The following is an 18,533-nucleotide window of genomic DNA, read 5'->3' as shown; positions in this document are numbered from 1 at the left end:
TGCAACGTGCAAAATATTTGGTAAATAATGCAGCATTTAGAATCTCAGCACTCCCTTGTACAGAGCACACACAGACGACTGGGACAGGATGGTCCCATGTCTAAAATAAAGTCAATAATCAACCGTAAGACAGAAACACATCTACATTTATGGTAAGGTTATGGTGATTGGCTGTAGGAGCCACCAGGCATTCAGCCAATTTGCTTTTCCAGTCTAAGGAAATGCTCAGTTTGTTTGAAAAATGCCTTTTTTTTTTTTTCCCTGCTGTGAAGAATGCATTGACGTCATCAAACTGGGTCTGTTGAACAAAAACATGGATCCAGGGTTGTGTCAGGAAGTTAAATTATGAGAAAAAGGACACACGTCTGTTTCAATTTTCTTTAAGAATGACAGGGTTTATGGCCAGTTCTCCTTTATCACCTTCTCCAGAAGAGAACAGCTAGAGGACACAAGTCACTTGCTATGAGTTTCAGTTTCCACTCTCTTTTGTTCTAGGCTGGTTTTTTGTTTCCATTCTGTTTTCTTGCTAGTGTGGGTTTTTTTCAGATAAACAGTAGCATCTATGGCTCCACAGGAGGGTATATCAGATCACTGTTACTTCTGAGGCAAGTACACTGCATGCCAGAACACCCTGATCTGTGATTTGATGCAATACCAGGCAGCACCCTTATGAAGAAACCCCACAGGGTCTTCATAAACCTCTCAGGTCACACCATACTTTCCCTCTTCTGTGCTGTCATGTCACGTTCTCCACACACAGAACAGGGAGTTAGGGCCAACAAAGTGCTTCACTGCCACATCACCTGGCAAAGAACCTTTCAGTGCACCACAAACCCGGGTGATTGGAAGGAGTGGTTCATAGTGGTTTATGAACAAAGGGAGAAGGGCAACCTTCAGTTGTCAGAATCTGGCCACACCACACTGCAACAAATAACCATATTTACAGTGGTTACAGATCTTCTCTGATCTATGAGACCGTGGTGCAAAGGGTGCAGCAAGGACACTGTTCCAACTTTTCACAGAAGATCTGGAAAATAATACAACCAGCATAAAACTGTATTGAGCAAGAGCTGATTATTTAAAGACTGATACCACTCTGAAAATTTCCCAATAGTGCTAGCTGATGCTTGTGACATGAGTCACATCACTGAAGAGGTGTGAATCAAAGATGAAGGAGATACCATCGAGCTGCATGAGTAATGGATCACTCACTCTAGGACTTGAACAAAAAGGCAAAAGTAGGTTGGTGGCTCTTGAACATACATGAGGCAGGGGAGGGGAAAAACAGGAAAGCAAAAGAAAACAAAAGACAGAAACTGAAACAAACAAACTAAAAAACAAACCAACAATGGTCTTTTAATGTGTATTTCAGGTCAAAGGATAATTTAAGTTTGATGGAACTACGCAATTAATGTAATGGCCCAGTCTTAGTACAAAAGAACAGCTAAAGACTACCAATATGCCAAAACAAATCTAAACCAAATATCTTTTTGAAAAATTAAAAATCTTTAATAATTTAACAGAGAAAAATGTAATAGAAAGCAAGTCAGATCTTATACTTTCTCCCCCATTATTTTCCCTCTGGAGTATAAATATAGATTCAATATTCTGAGGTGAGACCAATACAATGCACAGGGCTCTAGGCCCTCAATTATGTTTTATTGCACCTTGAAAAATTTTCTTCACCTGAAGAGACTAGCTAAGTTAATCTTCTCAAAAACTTAGCAATCCACAATATCGTAATACAGCAACAGCTTCTTTAGGTGCAAGCAGCTTTCTGGAGAAAAGGTTTGATGCCAGTTAAGGTGTGAATAATGATTCCAACTCAGAAACACCAAATGCAATAATATTATCACCATGTGTGTCCAAAATTATTCCCTAGGTGGTTTTGCTCAGAGCAGAATTCCCTATGATCAGTGTACATATGACATAGGACAACAATTACAAGGGGAAAAAAGAAACACAACACACACACACGCAAATCAAATCACCACAGTAAAAAAAAAAATTTAAAAATCACGTTAATTCCAGAACCGTACATATTTAAAGCTGGAATTGCAAAGGAGCTAAACAGTGTGTGTTTCTCGAGTTGCATCCTGCCCCAGCCTGACCCCTGTTCCCACATTAGGCGAGGCACAAGGCCATCTGCTGGCAGAGACAAACTGCAGAGCCTTTACTGCTCAGCAGGCCGCTGCTGACACAAGAATTAAGCTTCAGATGAAGGGTGAGTAAAGAAAAGAGTCGACGCTGCCACTTATACCAGCTGAAAAGAAGCTGCTGCAACACAAGGAACAGAGCAAAGATGAAAACACTGGCCTTATAGTCCTCATTGACACCAACTCAGAGTAGTCAAACTATAGGATCATATTTACAGGACAATGGACATATACTAAATGAACCAGCCTAACCTCTGGAACTAAAGAACAAGGTCATCTTTCTGGATAAAAAAGCGGATGTTGCAAGAAGAAAGAAGAAGCAGAAAAGGTCATGACAAACTTAGGGGTGTCAACTCAAGTAAAATGACATTTACAGCATCTACCAATTAGATTAAGAAAAAGATGTGTGCTGCCTCATGGACAAAGCACAGCTACCAATCAAGAGATGCATGGACAAAACAGAGCTACCAATTAAACAATGCGTGACTGCGTAGACCAAGATAAGAAGTAAATAAAAACAATGTTTAGAAGCACAATAAACAGCTTTTGCTTGATTCACATTAAATCACGAGTCCTTTGTCTTCTCTCCTCAGCAAACAACAGGAAGACCTCCAAACACATTTCTCCTTCATCATTTTATATCTAAAACCCCAGACAGCTACAGTTATTAACTACATAAGGTACGACTTCAAGTCACGTGCAGACACTGTTGTTTTGACATGAATCTGGTGGCTTCTCAAACATCTCTCAAACTCCCTAAGACAAAAACACTCCACCGCAAAGAAGCTACACACAGTCATCACACTCTGGGGGCAGGGAGGAGTGCAAACCACATGCACCCAACAGACTAGAGTGACATCAGAGGATGGTATCGGGCAAATAGTGAGTGCAGGAGGCACACCGAGGCATCACTGAACCCTGAGCAATGCCTGCTGAGGGCCCAGCCACATAAGGTTTTGATTTTAGGACAAAACACAATCCCCTCGCGTGATGGATCTGGAAACAATTCTACCAAGCTTTCTGCTGCAGCAACGATCCGGATCTGGACAACATTGCTTGCAGTCCCTACTCCACCCCTACCCGCACGCAAATTTCCGCTAAAATTAGCAGCCTCACAGACACGCTGATTTGGGTTTGCCAGTAGGAGCTAGAGACGTGTAACCCAGGAACCGCACCCAAAAGATATGCCTCTCCTTCGTTATATTCCGTACTGCCACTGGGAAGGCAAAAAGTGGATTGTTCAAGGGTGCTCAAAAGACAGCATCTCTAAAAGTGTGTCAGCAGCACTTTTGGTTTACCCGGAAGTGGTTTAAAAGCCTGAAGTATTTAAAACAGTAGCTAATTTTTGTTGATGTTATGTATTGCAGCTAAGAGCCGTACCAGCAGAAAAGCTGAAGGGTTTTTGAAAATCTGAGTCATAAACCACTGAAAAATGGTGCTTAAAATGAAAATGCCAGCTCGATTGCAACCATGGTCCTCTCAAGGCAATAGAATCATGTCAAAACCTGAAAGATGAAAACACATATCGGTAACTAACTCCGTCACGTCATTTCTAACTCTACAAAGGAGGCCAGACTACCAGCATTTCAAACCTCTGAAAGCTTGCAGGAAAAACACAAGAAGTGACTGGAAACAGGTAGAAAATAGAAGTCGCGGGCTTGAGCAACCTGTTCAATAGGACAGCAAAGGGCAGCACTGCCTGCTGCAGTGAGCTTAGCCTATTCTGATCTCCATCCTACCCACACGGGACTGCCTGCCACAAGCCCGTCCTTGGCAGTACTACAAAGGCAAGAGTTTCTGCCCTCGGTGGGGAGGCAATTGCTCCGCCCAGCACCTGAAGCACAGGAATCGAACGTCTCATTCCCAGCACTAAGGCTGTTAGCTTGGTGACCTCGGGGCCGTGCCTGGCATCCCCGAGCCGCCGAGCGGGTGTCCCCGGCCAAGCACCCGCGATCCCCGCGGCGCCCGGGACAGCCGAGCGGGAGCTCCGTGCCCTCGCTGCTGCCACCGCGGGGCGCGGAGCTCGGGGCTGTCCCGCCGCTGTCTGCGGCTCGCCCGGAGCCCGGAGCTCCTGCCCGGGGCCGGATCACCGCGCCCCACGGCCGGCCCGGCCCCCCGATCCGTGCCGTGCAGTGCCGTGCCGGGGGCGGGCCGAGCCGTGTTTGCCAACATGGGAGGAGCCGGCGGGGCAGGGCGCGGGCAGCTCGGGCTGTCCCGCAGGGACGGGCCACTTCCCGCCGGAAGGTGCCGGGCAGCGGCGGCATGGGGAAGGTGCGGGACGGCGGCGGCGTGGCCAGGAGGCTTCTTGCCCGGCTCTTCGTAAGTGTCCCCCCGAGCGGGGCAGCGGGCGGGCGGCGGGGACAGCCCCGGCAGGGACTGCGGGGCCGAGCAGTGCGGCGCCGCCGGGCGAGGAGCGCTGCCCGGTCGCTGCTCGCCACCGGCGGTGGCAAACTTGTTACCAACATTTCAGTCAATTCGTTAGGCGATGTTTTAAGTGGAAAAAACTCACCTTCAAGCTCAGGCACTTCTGAAGGGTGCTCAGTGAAGGGCGTGTTGTGCAAAGCGGACGGAAGGAAAGGGGCATGGATGCAGGTGGCTGTCGGACCGTGAGCTGTAGGTGGGGGGACCCAGGCACAGCCGGCTCCGGTCCGCAGGCACCCACAGCGGCGGAGCCGCGGGTGGAGAGTCCCCGCTCTGCCAGCGGGGAGCTGCGGGACATGCCCGGGCTGAACCCGGTTCGGTGGGAGCCGACCTGCGCTGCACCTCAGCGGATCCTACCAGCGAGCTGGGAAAGCAACATTAAAGCAAATACCTGTGGGGGAGGAGTTTGAAGCGCTATGACAGTGACCCAGGAGAAGCTAGAGGAATAGTCTAAGCCTGGCGTCCGTGTGCAGCACTTACTGGAAGCAGTAGGGCAGGGCCTTCCCTTTTGCCTGAACCATGCCTGTGCAGACAGTGAGTCCCTGCAGCTTCTGAGAGCTTCGGTCTGGTGTCTCACTCTCATCAGTAAAGCTACCTTGACAAAGATCCGCTTTGAACGGCTGCCGTCAACAGGAGAAGTAGGGAGCGTGTCAGCGGCCAGCACAGGCTCTCCGCTGGTGCAGGTGCGTTGCTGCAGCGGCAGGGAGCTCCAGGGCAGGAGACCTGGGCAGGTCCGGCGGCGTGTGGCTGCCCTGGCTCGGCCTGCGCCCCGGTAGAGCTGCCCCAGGCAGCCCCGAGCCCCGGGATGCCGGGGGGATGAGGCGGCAGCGAGCCCCGTGTACAGCACACACACCTGGAAGTGTGGGTGCAGAGCACAGTGCCCCCCAGCCCCAGTCCTCCCGTTCCCTCCAGAGACGCTGACCTCCGAAGTCTCTTCTTTATTGCTAACAAACGCAGTTCGTTTTGCGGTTTGTCAGGTTAAAATCAAGCCTTAATGTATAAACCACTCAAATTGCGATCTGATCAACTGCATAACAGGTGGTAAGATATTTAAAGTATTTCACAGAGCTCTATCCATGCCCCTGCACAAATCGTCAAAGCATAATTAAATACAAAGAAGGATTCTCATCTGCCAACAGAAGTGTGTATTATCTGTTCCTGTACAGGAGCAGCCAGCTAGTGACAGAATTGTCAGTGTAGCTCAGTTTGCTAGAACTATTCAGAATATATATCTCAAGATTAAAAATACTTTCATTTATAACACTGCTCCAGAGAAGATATAATTTCTGTTGTTATTTTCCAATTGTTTCAAATTTCAGTATACCTTAGAAAGACTGTAGCATTCCTACATAATTTCTATTTTAAAAAAGGTTTTTGTTTTAATTAGCATGTTGTTTCACTACTTATAAAATAGTAAACTTGGTCAGAGTTTGACATATTATTTGGTTAAACCAGAACAAGAAAACAGTTTGTTGAATGAGACCTCAGTTTTGCAAGGAACTCTACACTGCACACAAGTAAAAGAAGATTTAGGGATAGTTGTGCAAAAATAACAATGGTCTATGAAGTTAGAAAACATCTGAGTTCTCCATGTAGAAAAAGCTACAAAACTACGTACCACTGAGAGACACACTTGTATCAGTTTAGAGACAAATTTTAGGAGAAAACACTCTGGAATGAATGTTTTCTCTAAAGAGAAGGGCTCCAATAATCCCTTTTTGCCAATGACAGAAATTAACACTAGTGGGTGAAAGTGAAAATAAACCCTGATTATTAACAAAGCAAGATACCCACAAGGCACGAGAGAGAAAAAAATAAATTGAACCTTATACCCCAAGCCCCCAACCCAGCCCGATGGCCAGGAGGCAAGGATGGTGGCTGCTCCCTTTGTCTCAGGGAAGGGAAGGGAAGGGAAGGGAAGGGAAGGGAAGGGAAGAAAAAAAAATCCACACAGCAGCTCAGGCAAAAAGTAGATAGGAACCTGTTGAGCTTCTGGCCTTGGTCTGCTCCTCACAGCAGGTGAAACTGGTGGGTTTTAGTGTCCTTTATTTGCTGGCCCGGGTCTTTCCCACCGCCCCCGTAGGCTCCCTGGACTGCAAGACGAAACAGATTAAGTGGAAAAAAAAAAACCTAAAAGAAACCCCTGAATGATTTCTGCTGAAGTCCAGGGGAAAAGATGGGGAAAGAGAAAAAATAACCTCTTGCCTGAGCAAACAGGGATACAAATGGAGCAAAGGCAGTGAGCTAACCATCCGAGTGGCAGCCTGAAGCATGCCAGAGAGAGAGAGCTGAACCGAGCCCGCGCCCCGCGTTCCCAGGCTCCAGCCCAGCCTCCTGCTTCATCTTCAACCATTCCTGGCCTTGCAGCAGGCCATTAGGGAATGAAGTACCACCATAAAATCTCCTCAAGACAGCACTCCAAAGGAATAGGCCAGAGAGTGAACTGTTGAGTAAATATTTTGTAACTATAATATGACTGCAGAGCAGGCATTTTCTGGAAGTTCAGAAGACATACTTTTGAAAACAAGGCTCCTACATTACTGCATTGACCTTTTTTCCTCATATCATGGAAAACGAATACACACATTTACATGTACATGCATAAACAGCCATAAAATGATGAGAAGACCCAAGATTCAAGTGAAAAGTTTAAGGGCCCCAATTCTGGAAACATGTCTGTACATGTTTCCACTGTAACCGCCTTTATCTTTGTAATAACTCACTGAGCAACGAGAAAATCATAAGAAAACCATTTTGTGTTACAAAAGGAAAAGGGTGAGAGTTGCTAGATTTCTATCTGTCAAGCTCTAATTCATGCTTAGCTTCAACAAAGTGAGGTGAGAGCTGTTAATATCTCTCCCAGCTCTCCAAATAGTGTAGTATTTACTAGGTGCTCAGTAGTACAGTACGTCTAAAAAGCAAAACCCAACAAAATAACCAATCATACAACCTCCAGCCCCAGCATGTTGTTTCAGTTTGCATGTGAGTCAGCTGAGATATGAAAGGGTAGTGGATTGAATTTGAACAGTGAATGTTTTAAGGTGCTGAACAGTCTGAGGCTATTTGCTCTCACAGGCACTAAACACACGCCTTTCCCTTGGAATTTAAGAAGCTCGGGGTGCTTCTAGATGTGGGGAAATACCAACTCCCATGGATCCATTTTTTAAAGCCCAATCTTTTTGTTCTTTTCATGAAAAGATTTTAGAATGTGAAATACTATTTTTAGAGGTCATTTTGGTACCAACTGAGATTCAGCCTTGGCAGGAGAAAAAAAAGACTTGGAGGAAAAATGATACTCGAGATTTTGGAAGAAGAAATTTCTTGTCATAGTGAAAGAATTGGAGTAGAGAATCCTCTTAAGATCACTCCTTGAGTGAAATTATTCTTTGAAAAGGCCAGCCTGACAGAGTCAATACAAGGGAGATTAATTACAGAGAAAAGCATATTAAAATGAAGCTAGTTCTAGCAACTTAACTTCCACGAGGCAAAAAAAAAAAAAAAAAAAAAAGGCAAGAAAAATCCCTCCTCCTTTTTAACACTTAGAAAGCCCCTGATGAGCTCATGCACCTTGGTCCATATAATAAATGTGGAGTGGAAAAAAAAAACCACATACTGTGGCCATCAGTCTTCTCATCCATCAGCATTTATAGATTAGAAATAGGAGAAGTGGCTTGCTAAATATAAAATGTATTATAAAGATAACAGGAGAAAACAGAGACTTTTTTTTTCCTCAGGGTTCACATTGTAAAGTTTTAAAAAGTCCTGTATGCAAATTACATTTTCACATACTTCCAAAGCTGAGATTACATACCTATAAGCTGTGTCTTGCAGAAGCTTTTCTCTTGAAATGTCACGATTGAGATGTCATGAAGAATACTTTGACAGAGGAAGAACTGGAGGCCTGAGAATGCCAAAATGACACGAGTATTCAAAGAAATGAAAGTTCTTGTCACGGTGCCCTAGAAATGCAGATGAAAACAGGTTTCATAAAAGTGTCCTTAGCAAATACCTGTTGGTGAAAGCATTTTGGAGGATCCTGTTGGAATGAAGGAGAAGGAGCAGGTAGAAAACTATTTTCATTGTCTGGGCAATGCAAATGCAGCAAAACCAGAAAATTTGGGCTCATATGATAATTTTTATGGGCTCTGCTAAGGGTAGATGTCCCCAGCTGATTGATCTTATTCCCATTGACTGCTTAGTGCAGTCTTCAGTTTAGATACCAAAACTACTCTTTTTAGGTTGAGAAAATTAAAAGAGTGTCTCTGTGAGTCATTCGAGGCTGAAAACATACAACCACTGCTTGAGTGTACATGTCATAAAAAAGCACCTATCATCCCTGCCTGTATAAAAGCCCCTAAACTGCTTCCCTTCTGATATTAGTGTTTACTGCCCAGGGACAACAGAAAAAGCAACTAAGGTGTGCACAGGAAGCTAAATGACTATTAACTCTTTTCTGGGTTTTTTGTTTTTGTTTTTTTTTCCCTATGAGGCACACCAAAATTTATAAATAGCAAATGGATTGCTTTTAAGAGGGTGCAAATCCAGAAGGAAAAATGTTTGGAAAAAAATTAGGGCGTTGCTTTGAAAAAAAATCTTCATAGTTTTATCATTATTCCTTCCACAGGAAGGTGTTGTAAGACATCCCTGCAAGCAGAGCCAATGTAGGTGTTTGGTGCTGCTTAAGTGTCAAATTCTGAGAAGTCACCCCCACTTCTTGTAAGTGTACCAGGAAGTTCATCTCCGTGAGCAGGAGCAGAGGGCATCCATCTAAAAATGTTCTTTTTCTGTAGTCCCTCATACCAGCATAGCCCATTTGTATAAAAGCATAAACAAGAGGCAGAGAGCTTTGTTGGTGTGAGGGAATACCTGTCTCTGCACACACTATGCTTGCAGGCATTTGGTAAAATAAGCAAGGTTTTACTGGTATTAGTAATTTAGAAATACGTTTCCTTCTTTGATTATATTCTATTTTCTGCTTGACTCTCTGGACATTTTCTTCATACTGCTTTAGGAAAAACCACACCAGACTGGTCATACATCCCTGACTATATTTTAGTGATTATTTTTTAATTGGACTTTCTAATTCAGTGTTTAGTGAGATAGCTCTCCCAGGCAAAGGGAAAAAAATCACATTAATTTGACACATCCACTTGAAAGCTTCTGTGGAGACTTTAATTTTTTAATATCATTACACTGGCATTCAGAGGAGAGCACCCTGAAAGCTTTGGCAGCAAAGGAAGAGAGAGCACCAAACAGGGGAAGTGATGGGCTGAGCATCCTTACCCAGAGTTTCTCCAGTGCTAATTATGCTGTTTCAGCTGCTGGAGCTTCACCTCCAGGTGCAAAGAAAGACCTTCTTAATTTCAGTCCAGTAACTAATATTATATACATTTTAAGCAGATAGGTGCTAAGGAAATAATTTTTTTCCACCTTCTCACTTGTGAATAGACTAGAGGATGAAAAGAAGTGGCTACCTGTAGAAGGCAATGGTCTTATGGGTTACATCAGTTATTTAGCAACAGATAACACTTCCTTTACTTGAGAGTCCAGTTTGATATCCAAAATGTTTTTTCAGTAATTTAACATAAAGAGTTTTCTGCATCTAACTGAAATTATGGTCAGCATCCATAGCTCCATTATATAGACATCTCATATTTAGTGCATGCAGAGTAAATAGAGAGTTCCCCAGAAAATGTTGCTGAGAAGAAGGCAAACTACACTTCCTCCTTCTTCCAAAATAATAAAAAAACCATGGTTTGGCCTCTGGGCCACAGTGCTTTATTATCATTATGAGAAGAGGCAGGACAGGGGCCACTAGTAGACCTCTACTGCCTAATGACAGAAATAAAAACAAACAAACAAAAAACTCCCAGCAGTATGCAATTTAACTTGACAGTGCAAAAATTTCAAAGAAATGGATTTGTTGTAAATTAATTTGAAAGGAGAGTGTCTGTACTGGTAGGGTTGTGGCTTTAATATGGACCCTCACTGTCTATTAAATCTAAAGTAATAAACAGTTTTAACAAGGGAGTGAATATTAATATGTTTAGTTATAGAGTAACACTATTAATGTGACTCTTCTAGTACTAAAACACACAGTTTTAGTGCACAGTCCTAAATAGTTTTTTGTCTAATTTTCTGTTCTCTCCTAGGTGGCTCTTTTAATTATTGAAACACAGTGCAAAAATGATACTGAAGCTCTAATAATGTCTAATAGGAGGATCATTTCCAGGAGGGAAATTAACTGCAAGGAGGATGAATACAATTTAGATACTCAGTGTTGCAAGAAATGCAGAAGTGGTGAGTATGATTGTAAGACTGTGTTGAGAAGTCATGAACAGGGGACACCACAGCATGCACAATTACTTTGTGCTGGGATACTGAAAGTGGCACGAGGTGGTGTCTTGGATGCAGTGCTTCATTCCAGCTGTATCTTTGTTTTCTTACAGGACATAAGCCACTTCAAAGATATTTCCTGAGCTCAATGCACCAACTTCTCACTACAGAGTACTTTTCTCATAACGTGCTTGTTACAAAAGAGCCAAGAATTAACATACACATATTTGAAAAAGGTTGAAAAAGTGAAAACACATGATTTTGCCTACAGGATTCCATACATTTGTGGATTTTTCAATTTTTCATGTACAGTTTTGTTTGGTGTGTTCTCCTTCAGTATTAAATTGGAGGAAGGGTGGGGATAATCAAATGTTATGTATACTACATTCCTGAAGTGCATCTACACATGCACAAAGAACATACATTCCATATTTGGAATCAAAAAGTATTAGGGATTAAAAACGAAATTCTGATGTTAGTCTTAGAGCTGTGGCTGCTCTCTAAATTGATTGTTGGTTTTCTGTCTCTACAGGTTTTGTTAAAAACGTCTCCTGCCCAATAGATGTTATCAAACACTGTGCTCCATGTGAGAAAGGAAAGGAATTCATGAATCACCCTAATGACTTGGACAAGTGTTTGAGATGCAAATTGTGCGACAGCAGCTTTGGTATGGCTATAGAAATAGCAACTGTAGCAATGACTCTTCTTTCATACAGGATTTCTCCACAATACCTAATCGTGGTTAGCATGTAGAGTCAAAACTTTTAGTGGTAGGACATGAATGAATTTGAGAGAAAGCCGTAAGTTTATCCTCCAGCTCCCTTTCATCAAGCACAAAGTAGGAAGAAAAATAGTTGATCCATTATTTCTCCATATATCTGCCTTTCCTTAGCCAAAGTCCTTGCAAAGCATACACTGTGCAAACTGGTTAGAGTCAAGGAAGGCAAGTTCTCCCTCTTCTTCACCCTCTGTTTAAAAGAGGGGTGTAAGAAGTAGTGATTTTTTTTTGTGGCCTTTCACATAATTGATAATGGTATTTAAAACTGGTTGTTGTCTTTTGAAGGACACTCAAGGTGCAGTGTGCAGACTGTAAGGCAAACCCTCCTGGGGCAGAGCCCACCTACCCCAGTGTTCTGCATTCAGCAGTGCAGGCAGGAGCTGCTGTTTAGAGACAACACAAACAAACCTGTCTGCTTTCTGTGGTCTGTTCCCTGCAGTCCACCAGCATCCACAGCGGAGGGAAAGGACATTAGAAGATCTATCCCCACCTAGTCATTTCAGTGTCTATTTATGAGCCCTTTGTTCATGAACCTGCTAGGTGACAGCAGAAATTCACTACCTATTGCATAAATACCCATCACAGATTTTTTTAAAAAAATCCATTAAACTTATCACCTACCAGTTCCACCAGGTGTCCTGTAGATCTGCTCTGCTTGGATTTAGGGAATGGTAGTTCTTCATTCCTCATACCCAAAATCAAGTGTAGTGAATGGAGAGACAGTTCTCAGCTCCAATATGGTTGTACTCAGATCACCTGTTGGAATATCAATCTTTAGTGCGCTCCCCTTCCTTTAGGACCTCAATATGGATAGAAAACTTTCCTCTCATTTTCTGCTCTAATAAGCATTTTTGTGTGGGTGATGAAATTGGTAAGAGCGAAACAATTCAGTGTTTTATGTGTGTCACAATTATTAAAACTGAAGAGAGGAAAAGGGAAAGGGGATGGCTAGTCACAATATTCCACAGACAGTGATGTAGTTCAAGAGAAGTCAGTAGACTGACAACAGGCAAGAGGAAAATTACCACTGAAGTTCCGTATGAGCCATTCTTACGATCATTCATATCCTGTATTTCCATGAGTTACTTCAGCACTGATTTCACAGTAGAGCTTCATCAAATATGGAAATATCAAGTAGTTTCAAATTACAGCAGGGCACTGAATGTAGTAACTCAAAAATTAGTTCTGTTTTTATATGCCTATGAAAATAGCTTTCATAGTAGGTAGATACAGTAATTTTTAATGCAGAAGTATTTTTTCATAGATAGAGATAGCATTATCATATAAACTGAGGATAGGAGAAAATTAATAATTTGTATTGATTCTTAAGAAGAATACTTAACATGGGTATGTTAGCCAAAAAAGAGAGAGTGGATTCCTCATCACTGGAGGTCTTCAAGAAAAGGTAAAACTTTTTGTCTGTCAGGGAGTGCAAAGAACCCAGCTCCATTTTCAGGTAGGGAGATTGGCTGTGTGATCATCTGAGTTTCCTTCTGAGTTTCCTTTCTTTCCCTTACTAAATGGGAAAAAGAAGCTGGGATTTGGCTGTGCTGAATGAGTCCTCTTCTGGCGAGGGCTGCACTGTGTGATGGTTTGCTGCGCTCTCGTCCAGCAGAGGTCTCTCTGACAGCTCCGCCAGCCCAGCTCCTTAGAAAAACTCCTTGTGTGTATTGTAAAGCTAAGCCTCGCCAGCTCCAGCAGAGGTGGAGCTAGCAGCAAGTCTGAGGACAAGACTTTGTGGGCAGAAGCCTGCTTTTTCAGACTAATACACTTTAAGAAATCTGGTTTTCAGGTTTGGAGGTTGTGAAGAACTGTACCCCAGAAGAGGACACGCAGTGTGCCTGTGCAAAGAACTATTTCTGCAGTCCTGCAGGATGTGACACTTGTATTCCATGTACCATGTAAGTTCATGCCTTCATCACTACATATGAAATTGTTAATATGTAATCACATTTTTTTTCCAGCTGGTTTCGAGACAGAGGCTAAGGTAATCTATAACTCAGGGAAAGCATACCAATTTTCCTTTGCACCTGAGCTGACTGAGTTCAGTCAGCTCAATTTGCAGCCATGAAGGCTTTCCATAGGCATGCAGAAAAAATTACATATCCACTGAGTCTGTATATGCTTTTCAAAAAGTCTAATAAAGTATCTGAGCTTTCCTGTTGTCTTTGTGTGATCTACTGTTACACTGAAAAATAATTTCAGGCGTTTTCCCACTGCCACAAACTACCATGCCATTTTCATACCAATTGAATTCCAAACCCCAAGATCAGGGATTTGGAATATGAAACCAGCATATTTATCAGCAAAATGTGAAATACTTTGATAAAACATAAAACATCTTAGAAGATTTTGATTTGCTCTCTCAACAGCTTAAGAGAGAAAAAAAATCCCCTAATAATTTGTGTTCATTTTTTCTGCAGATGTGAAAGCGGTGTGATTGAAAAACAATGTACTTCAGCTTCAGACACTGTATGCGGAACGAAAGGTACCATTTAAAACGTAGCAAGGTCCAGCACATGCTGGATTTTGAGAAGCAATTGCAATTATCCTGTTCTACACACTGGCCATAGTAATTCCTGACAGCTCAGGGCCTTATTCCTACTGGGCCCTCTGCTGACCTGCAGAGCATGGTTTTCCTTGATCACTGTGCAGGTGTGGGAGCTGTTACCCCTTCTTAGGGCAGCTCACCATAGGTATGTCTTTAACATATTTGGCTTTTGTTGTCAGGAAACAACAGGAGGGCTTTTAAAATCTGACACAGTCTTGTTTAAAATTTGGTGTGCTGCTGTATTGCATTTCTTAACTTTCACGCAAATTTTCCAATGTTCCAACAGAACAAGAAATGCTGTGGTTGATCATTGCTTTGGTAGTTTTGGCAGTACTACTAGCAATAACTGGAGCAATAGCCTGGTGTAAGTGATTCCCTACTTATTCCTATTGTACTCTGAATGAGATATTCAGATGCTTATTCAAATATAATTTTATATTCTTAGAGTCCAAAGGAGAGATATCCTGCCCCAGATTTTAAAAATGCTTTTTTTTTGTTTCAGACAGGAGAAAACAGAGGGGTCTTATGAACATTGAGGACCCAAAAAATGGAGTTTACAGAGAGACAGTAAGTATTGTTGCTTTGATCATAAAAAATTCAGCTTTATGCAAAGAACTTTTCATTTAAATTGCACTGGGTCTCCACAAACACTTGTGTGCCTCTCTTCTGTGACATAAATGAAGCAAATTTCACCACAAGAACTCTTTGGGGAGAAGTAAGAGAAATCCTGTATTACTTCTTCAGGATTGTTGGAATGCTTCCTAAGTCACATGACCACAATCAAAACTTCATAAATCATCAGGCCTCCACCAACCCAGCATGTTCCTGTCCCCATGCATAATTCTAGGCATTAGGAGGTGATTCCCCAAACTTATCCAAGTCAAAAGAGGTCTGTCTGTCTGGTCTGACTCTCTCACTCATAAAAGAGGAATCATGGAGAAAACTAAAAGAAAATCAAAGAAGTATCATGAGATGTATTTATCCTCTTATATAAGCGTGGTGTTTTACAAAGCTTGTTTCTCCTTACTTCTCTCCTTTTTTTTTTTTTTCAGGAGAATGTACCTCTCATAGTTGCAGGTAAGAGACAAGTAATCTATCAAAATTCAGTAGAAAGAAAAAACAGATACAGATACAAAATTCCTAAACTAAAAAAAAAAAAAAAAAAAAAAAAAAAAGAGTATTTTTGTTTAGACTTTGCCACTGTCCACACCTGTTATTCCAGCACAAAATGAACACTTGCTAAAGAAGTGCCAGTTCATGTAATGCTCATCAAGGCACTTAGTGGCATCATGGAAGTCTCGCCTCAGGAGGAATTTCTGTTGTAGAGGGAGCAGTTACTCATTGCCTACAAGTGAATTTTTGTTCTGCATGTGGCACAGACACTAGGAAGCAGTAAACTGTGTTCTGTGACCATGGATATTTATGATTAGGGAGCAGTCCCACAGTGGGATTGAAGATTCACAAAACCCACATTGTATTCAGGGGCAAATCCACAGGTACACAACAGAAAAAAAGATAAGCTCGGAGGCTGTATCACAACAGGAGACCTGTCCTGTTTCATGACCTCTCCCAATGCTATTTTGAGAAAGATGGGTACGTGAGAGGTGACCACACTTCCATGATAGGGAAGGACAGAATAGGTTACAGAGGGAACTGAGACTCTCTTTTAGGTGCTAGAAAGCAATATGGCTGCAAGCCTGAATCTTTCAAATACCTAGCACCTGGCAGGAACATGTAAAAACAGACCTGCCATGTATTGTAAAAAATCACACGTAAGCCATACTGAGTCACAAATACCTGAAACTTAACCTGGTTTGGATAGGAGAAGTATCAAATCTGAGTGCAGGTGATAAAACCCAGTAGGATAAAAGAGCCACGTGCATTCATTTCCTTTCCTCCTCCTAGATGTTGACCTGAGCAGCCACATTCCTGGTATTGTGGCAGAGATGACCCTCACAGACGTCAAGAAATTTGTTCGTCACCACCGCATATCAGAACCTGCCATAGACCAGAGCATTCAGGATTGTCCTGGTGACACATCTGAACAGAAGATTAGGCTGCTTCGAGTCTGGTATCAGAGTCATGGGATGAAGGGAGCCTATGGAACCCTAATAAGCAGCCTGAGAGAGTTAAAAATGTGCGCTATAGCTGATAAAATCGAGAAGAAAATGAATGCAGCTATTTCCAGCCCTCAGGAAGGGGGACGATCTTATAATCCTGACACTGAGCAAAGCAAAACTTGCACTCAGGAAGGTAGAAACTCTTACAATGACAGTGCTGAGCCAAGTAAAGCCTGTACTGCTAGTTTGGAAGAGACCTAGCGCAGAGTAATTTGAAAATTATATCTGAATGTGTATTTTTCTAATATAAATAACAAAGTTTTTAAATGACATTTTCATTGGAAGTTCTGATTGAACTCAAGTGAGTTATTATATGCAAAAGGAATAATTACAAATTTTGTAGCAATATCTTTCCTTTAAAAAAGTTCTAGCCTTTTTTGGTTGTTAAGGACTTGAAGAAGTTTCATGACTTGTTTACTGAAAGGTGCAATATAAGACTCCATCTATAGGATTCATTACAAAAGGAAAGAAGTTATAATCTGAAGAAAAGGAATGGTTTAAATGCATGGTCTTGCATTGTGTAATCACTGTAAGGTTCTGCATACATTAAAAATGCAGGCTGTTCCTTTTTTTTTTTTTAAGGGAAAGCTCTGGTATTATGAGTCTACAAAGTGTACCAGAAAGAGTACTTGAAAAAAAAAGTTGCCTACCTTACACTTGATCAATTTGAAATGTGGGTGTTGCTGTGTAGATTCTACTGTGCTGCAAATACAGATTCTATTTTTCATAAAAGCACTTCTGTGTGTATATAGAGTTTTGTATATGTGTGCAACTTTTCTATAGAAAAAGCTCCCAGTTCTAGTAAAAATAATTATCTCTGTTGTTCTCTTCTAATGTTCAAAACCTTCAGTGAAATAGGAGCTGAAGGGTTAGCAGCACAACAGAACCATCATTTCTGGAAGGCAACCTTCAGAGTGTATGATGCTTTTCTAATGCAGAAATTGGTACAATGAAAGCATCTTCTTCATTAAAAAAAATCTGCATAATGCATGACTTCTGTCTTTCTTATCATGCAGTATATAGATGTCATATTTAAGTTTTACTTCTACTCAGGTTAGCAAATCAGAATAAAGGAGATCATTCTCATGAAAAAACACCTTACCTTTCTTCCATCACCAAGCGCAGAGGACTCAGCTCCTAAATTCAAAGGACCAGTATAGTGCTGGCAGCTTTGCTGTGAGGTCTTTCCCTTTCACACACCCATTTGTGCAAATCTCACAAAGTCTTTCAACAGAAGGGGGGACTTCGCTGGAAAGGTTTGATTTTTCCAGATTACATGGTAAGAAAGGTGACTTTCTTTAGTTCTGTCATCAGTTCCCTGGAGAAAATCTCCAGCCAGTATCAGGACTCAGCCAAAACAGGAAGAGAGCTACCTGTGCTGGCTCTCACCTGCCCACTGGTGTGTTGGGCGTGTGGGGTAGAGTCCCATGGTTGCCACCTGACCACAGGACCTGGAAAGGACAAGGTAAGGCTGGCCACAGGGTGCCAGAGGCTGGCAATCAACCCCTGCCAATGCTGGGTGCCCACAGCCCACAGTTCCTCCAAAATGCCACATAGCTGGAAGTGAGGCACCTGGGAAGGCAGTACATAGCCTTTGGAAACAGCTAAAATCTGTGCATGGCATCAAGCAGGAGCCTGAAAGGAAGGGCAGGACATAGATTTGAACTCATTACCTGTTTCACAGACTTGACCTGTTAAAGGTCTCAGTGACACAGAGCACGTTGTGCCCAGCCCCAGTGTACGTTGTACAGCTCTCAAGCACCTTCCATGGTAAGCAGTCAGAAAAACCTTCCACCCCACTTTGGAGCCTCTAATCTAGCTGCATTTTCTAAGTGTCTAATCCACTGCTATATTGCCAAAATCCCCACACTGTGCTGCTTTTTGAAGGAAAACCTTCAGGCTGCTGCAGTCAGATGATTTAACAGCCATGGGCCAAATTGTGCAGCCATGGACTGATTAACACCTGGCACTGTGTCTGTGCTATCTGTGCACAGCTCTGACACACTATGACAATGTGTTGCTCCTGGTCCTGTTTTGGCCAGGTTCCACATGCCTCAGAGAATAAAATATCTGCCTTTCAGAAAAACAGCACAGCAGTGGGGTTGGTTCTGCCATCTTCTGTAGGATGCAGTTGTGTAGAAGCACAGCCAAGGCAGGAGGGAGAACTCCAT

At 42.5% G+C, this 18,533-nt stretch overlaps 1 protein-coding gene across 1 annotated transcript; it reads left to right on the top strand.

The window, feature by feature from the left end:
* Positions 1-1,168: 1,168 nt before the first annotated feature.
* Positions 1,169-17,097, top strand: FAS (Fas cell surface death receptor). Its single transcript, XM_041461159.1, has 11 exons — positions 1,169-1,238; positions 2,129-2,224; positions 4,075-4,475; positions 10,730-10,877; positions 11,446-11,580; positions 13,484-13,592; positions 14,115-14,179; positions 14,529-14,606; positions 14,745-14,809; positions 15,295-15,319; positions 16,148-17,097. The coding sequence occupies exons 1-11, from the start codon at positions 1,169-1,171 to the stop codon at positions 16,561-16,563; spliced, it is 1,608 nt and encodes a 535-aa protein (XP_041317093.1). The 3' UTR covers positions 16,564-17,097.
* Positions 17,098-18,533: the final 1,436 nt, after the last annotated feature.

Source organism: Pyrgilauda ruficollis, unplaced genomic scaffold (assembly GCF_017590135.1).
Source record: "Pyrgilauda ruficollis isolate IOZ18807 unplaced genomic scaffold, ASM1759013v1 scaffold15, whole genome shotgun sequence".
Lineage (NCBI taxonomy): Eukaryota > Metazoa > Chordata > Aves > Passeriformes > Passeridae > Pyrgilauda > Pyrgilauda ruficollis.
The sequence above is the reverse complement of the archived record's forward strand: the minus strand, read 5'-3'. Positions and strand labels throughout refer to the sequence as shown.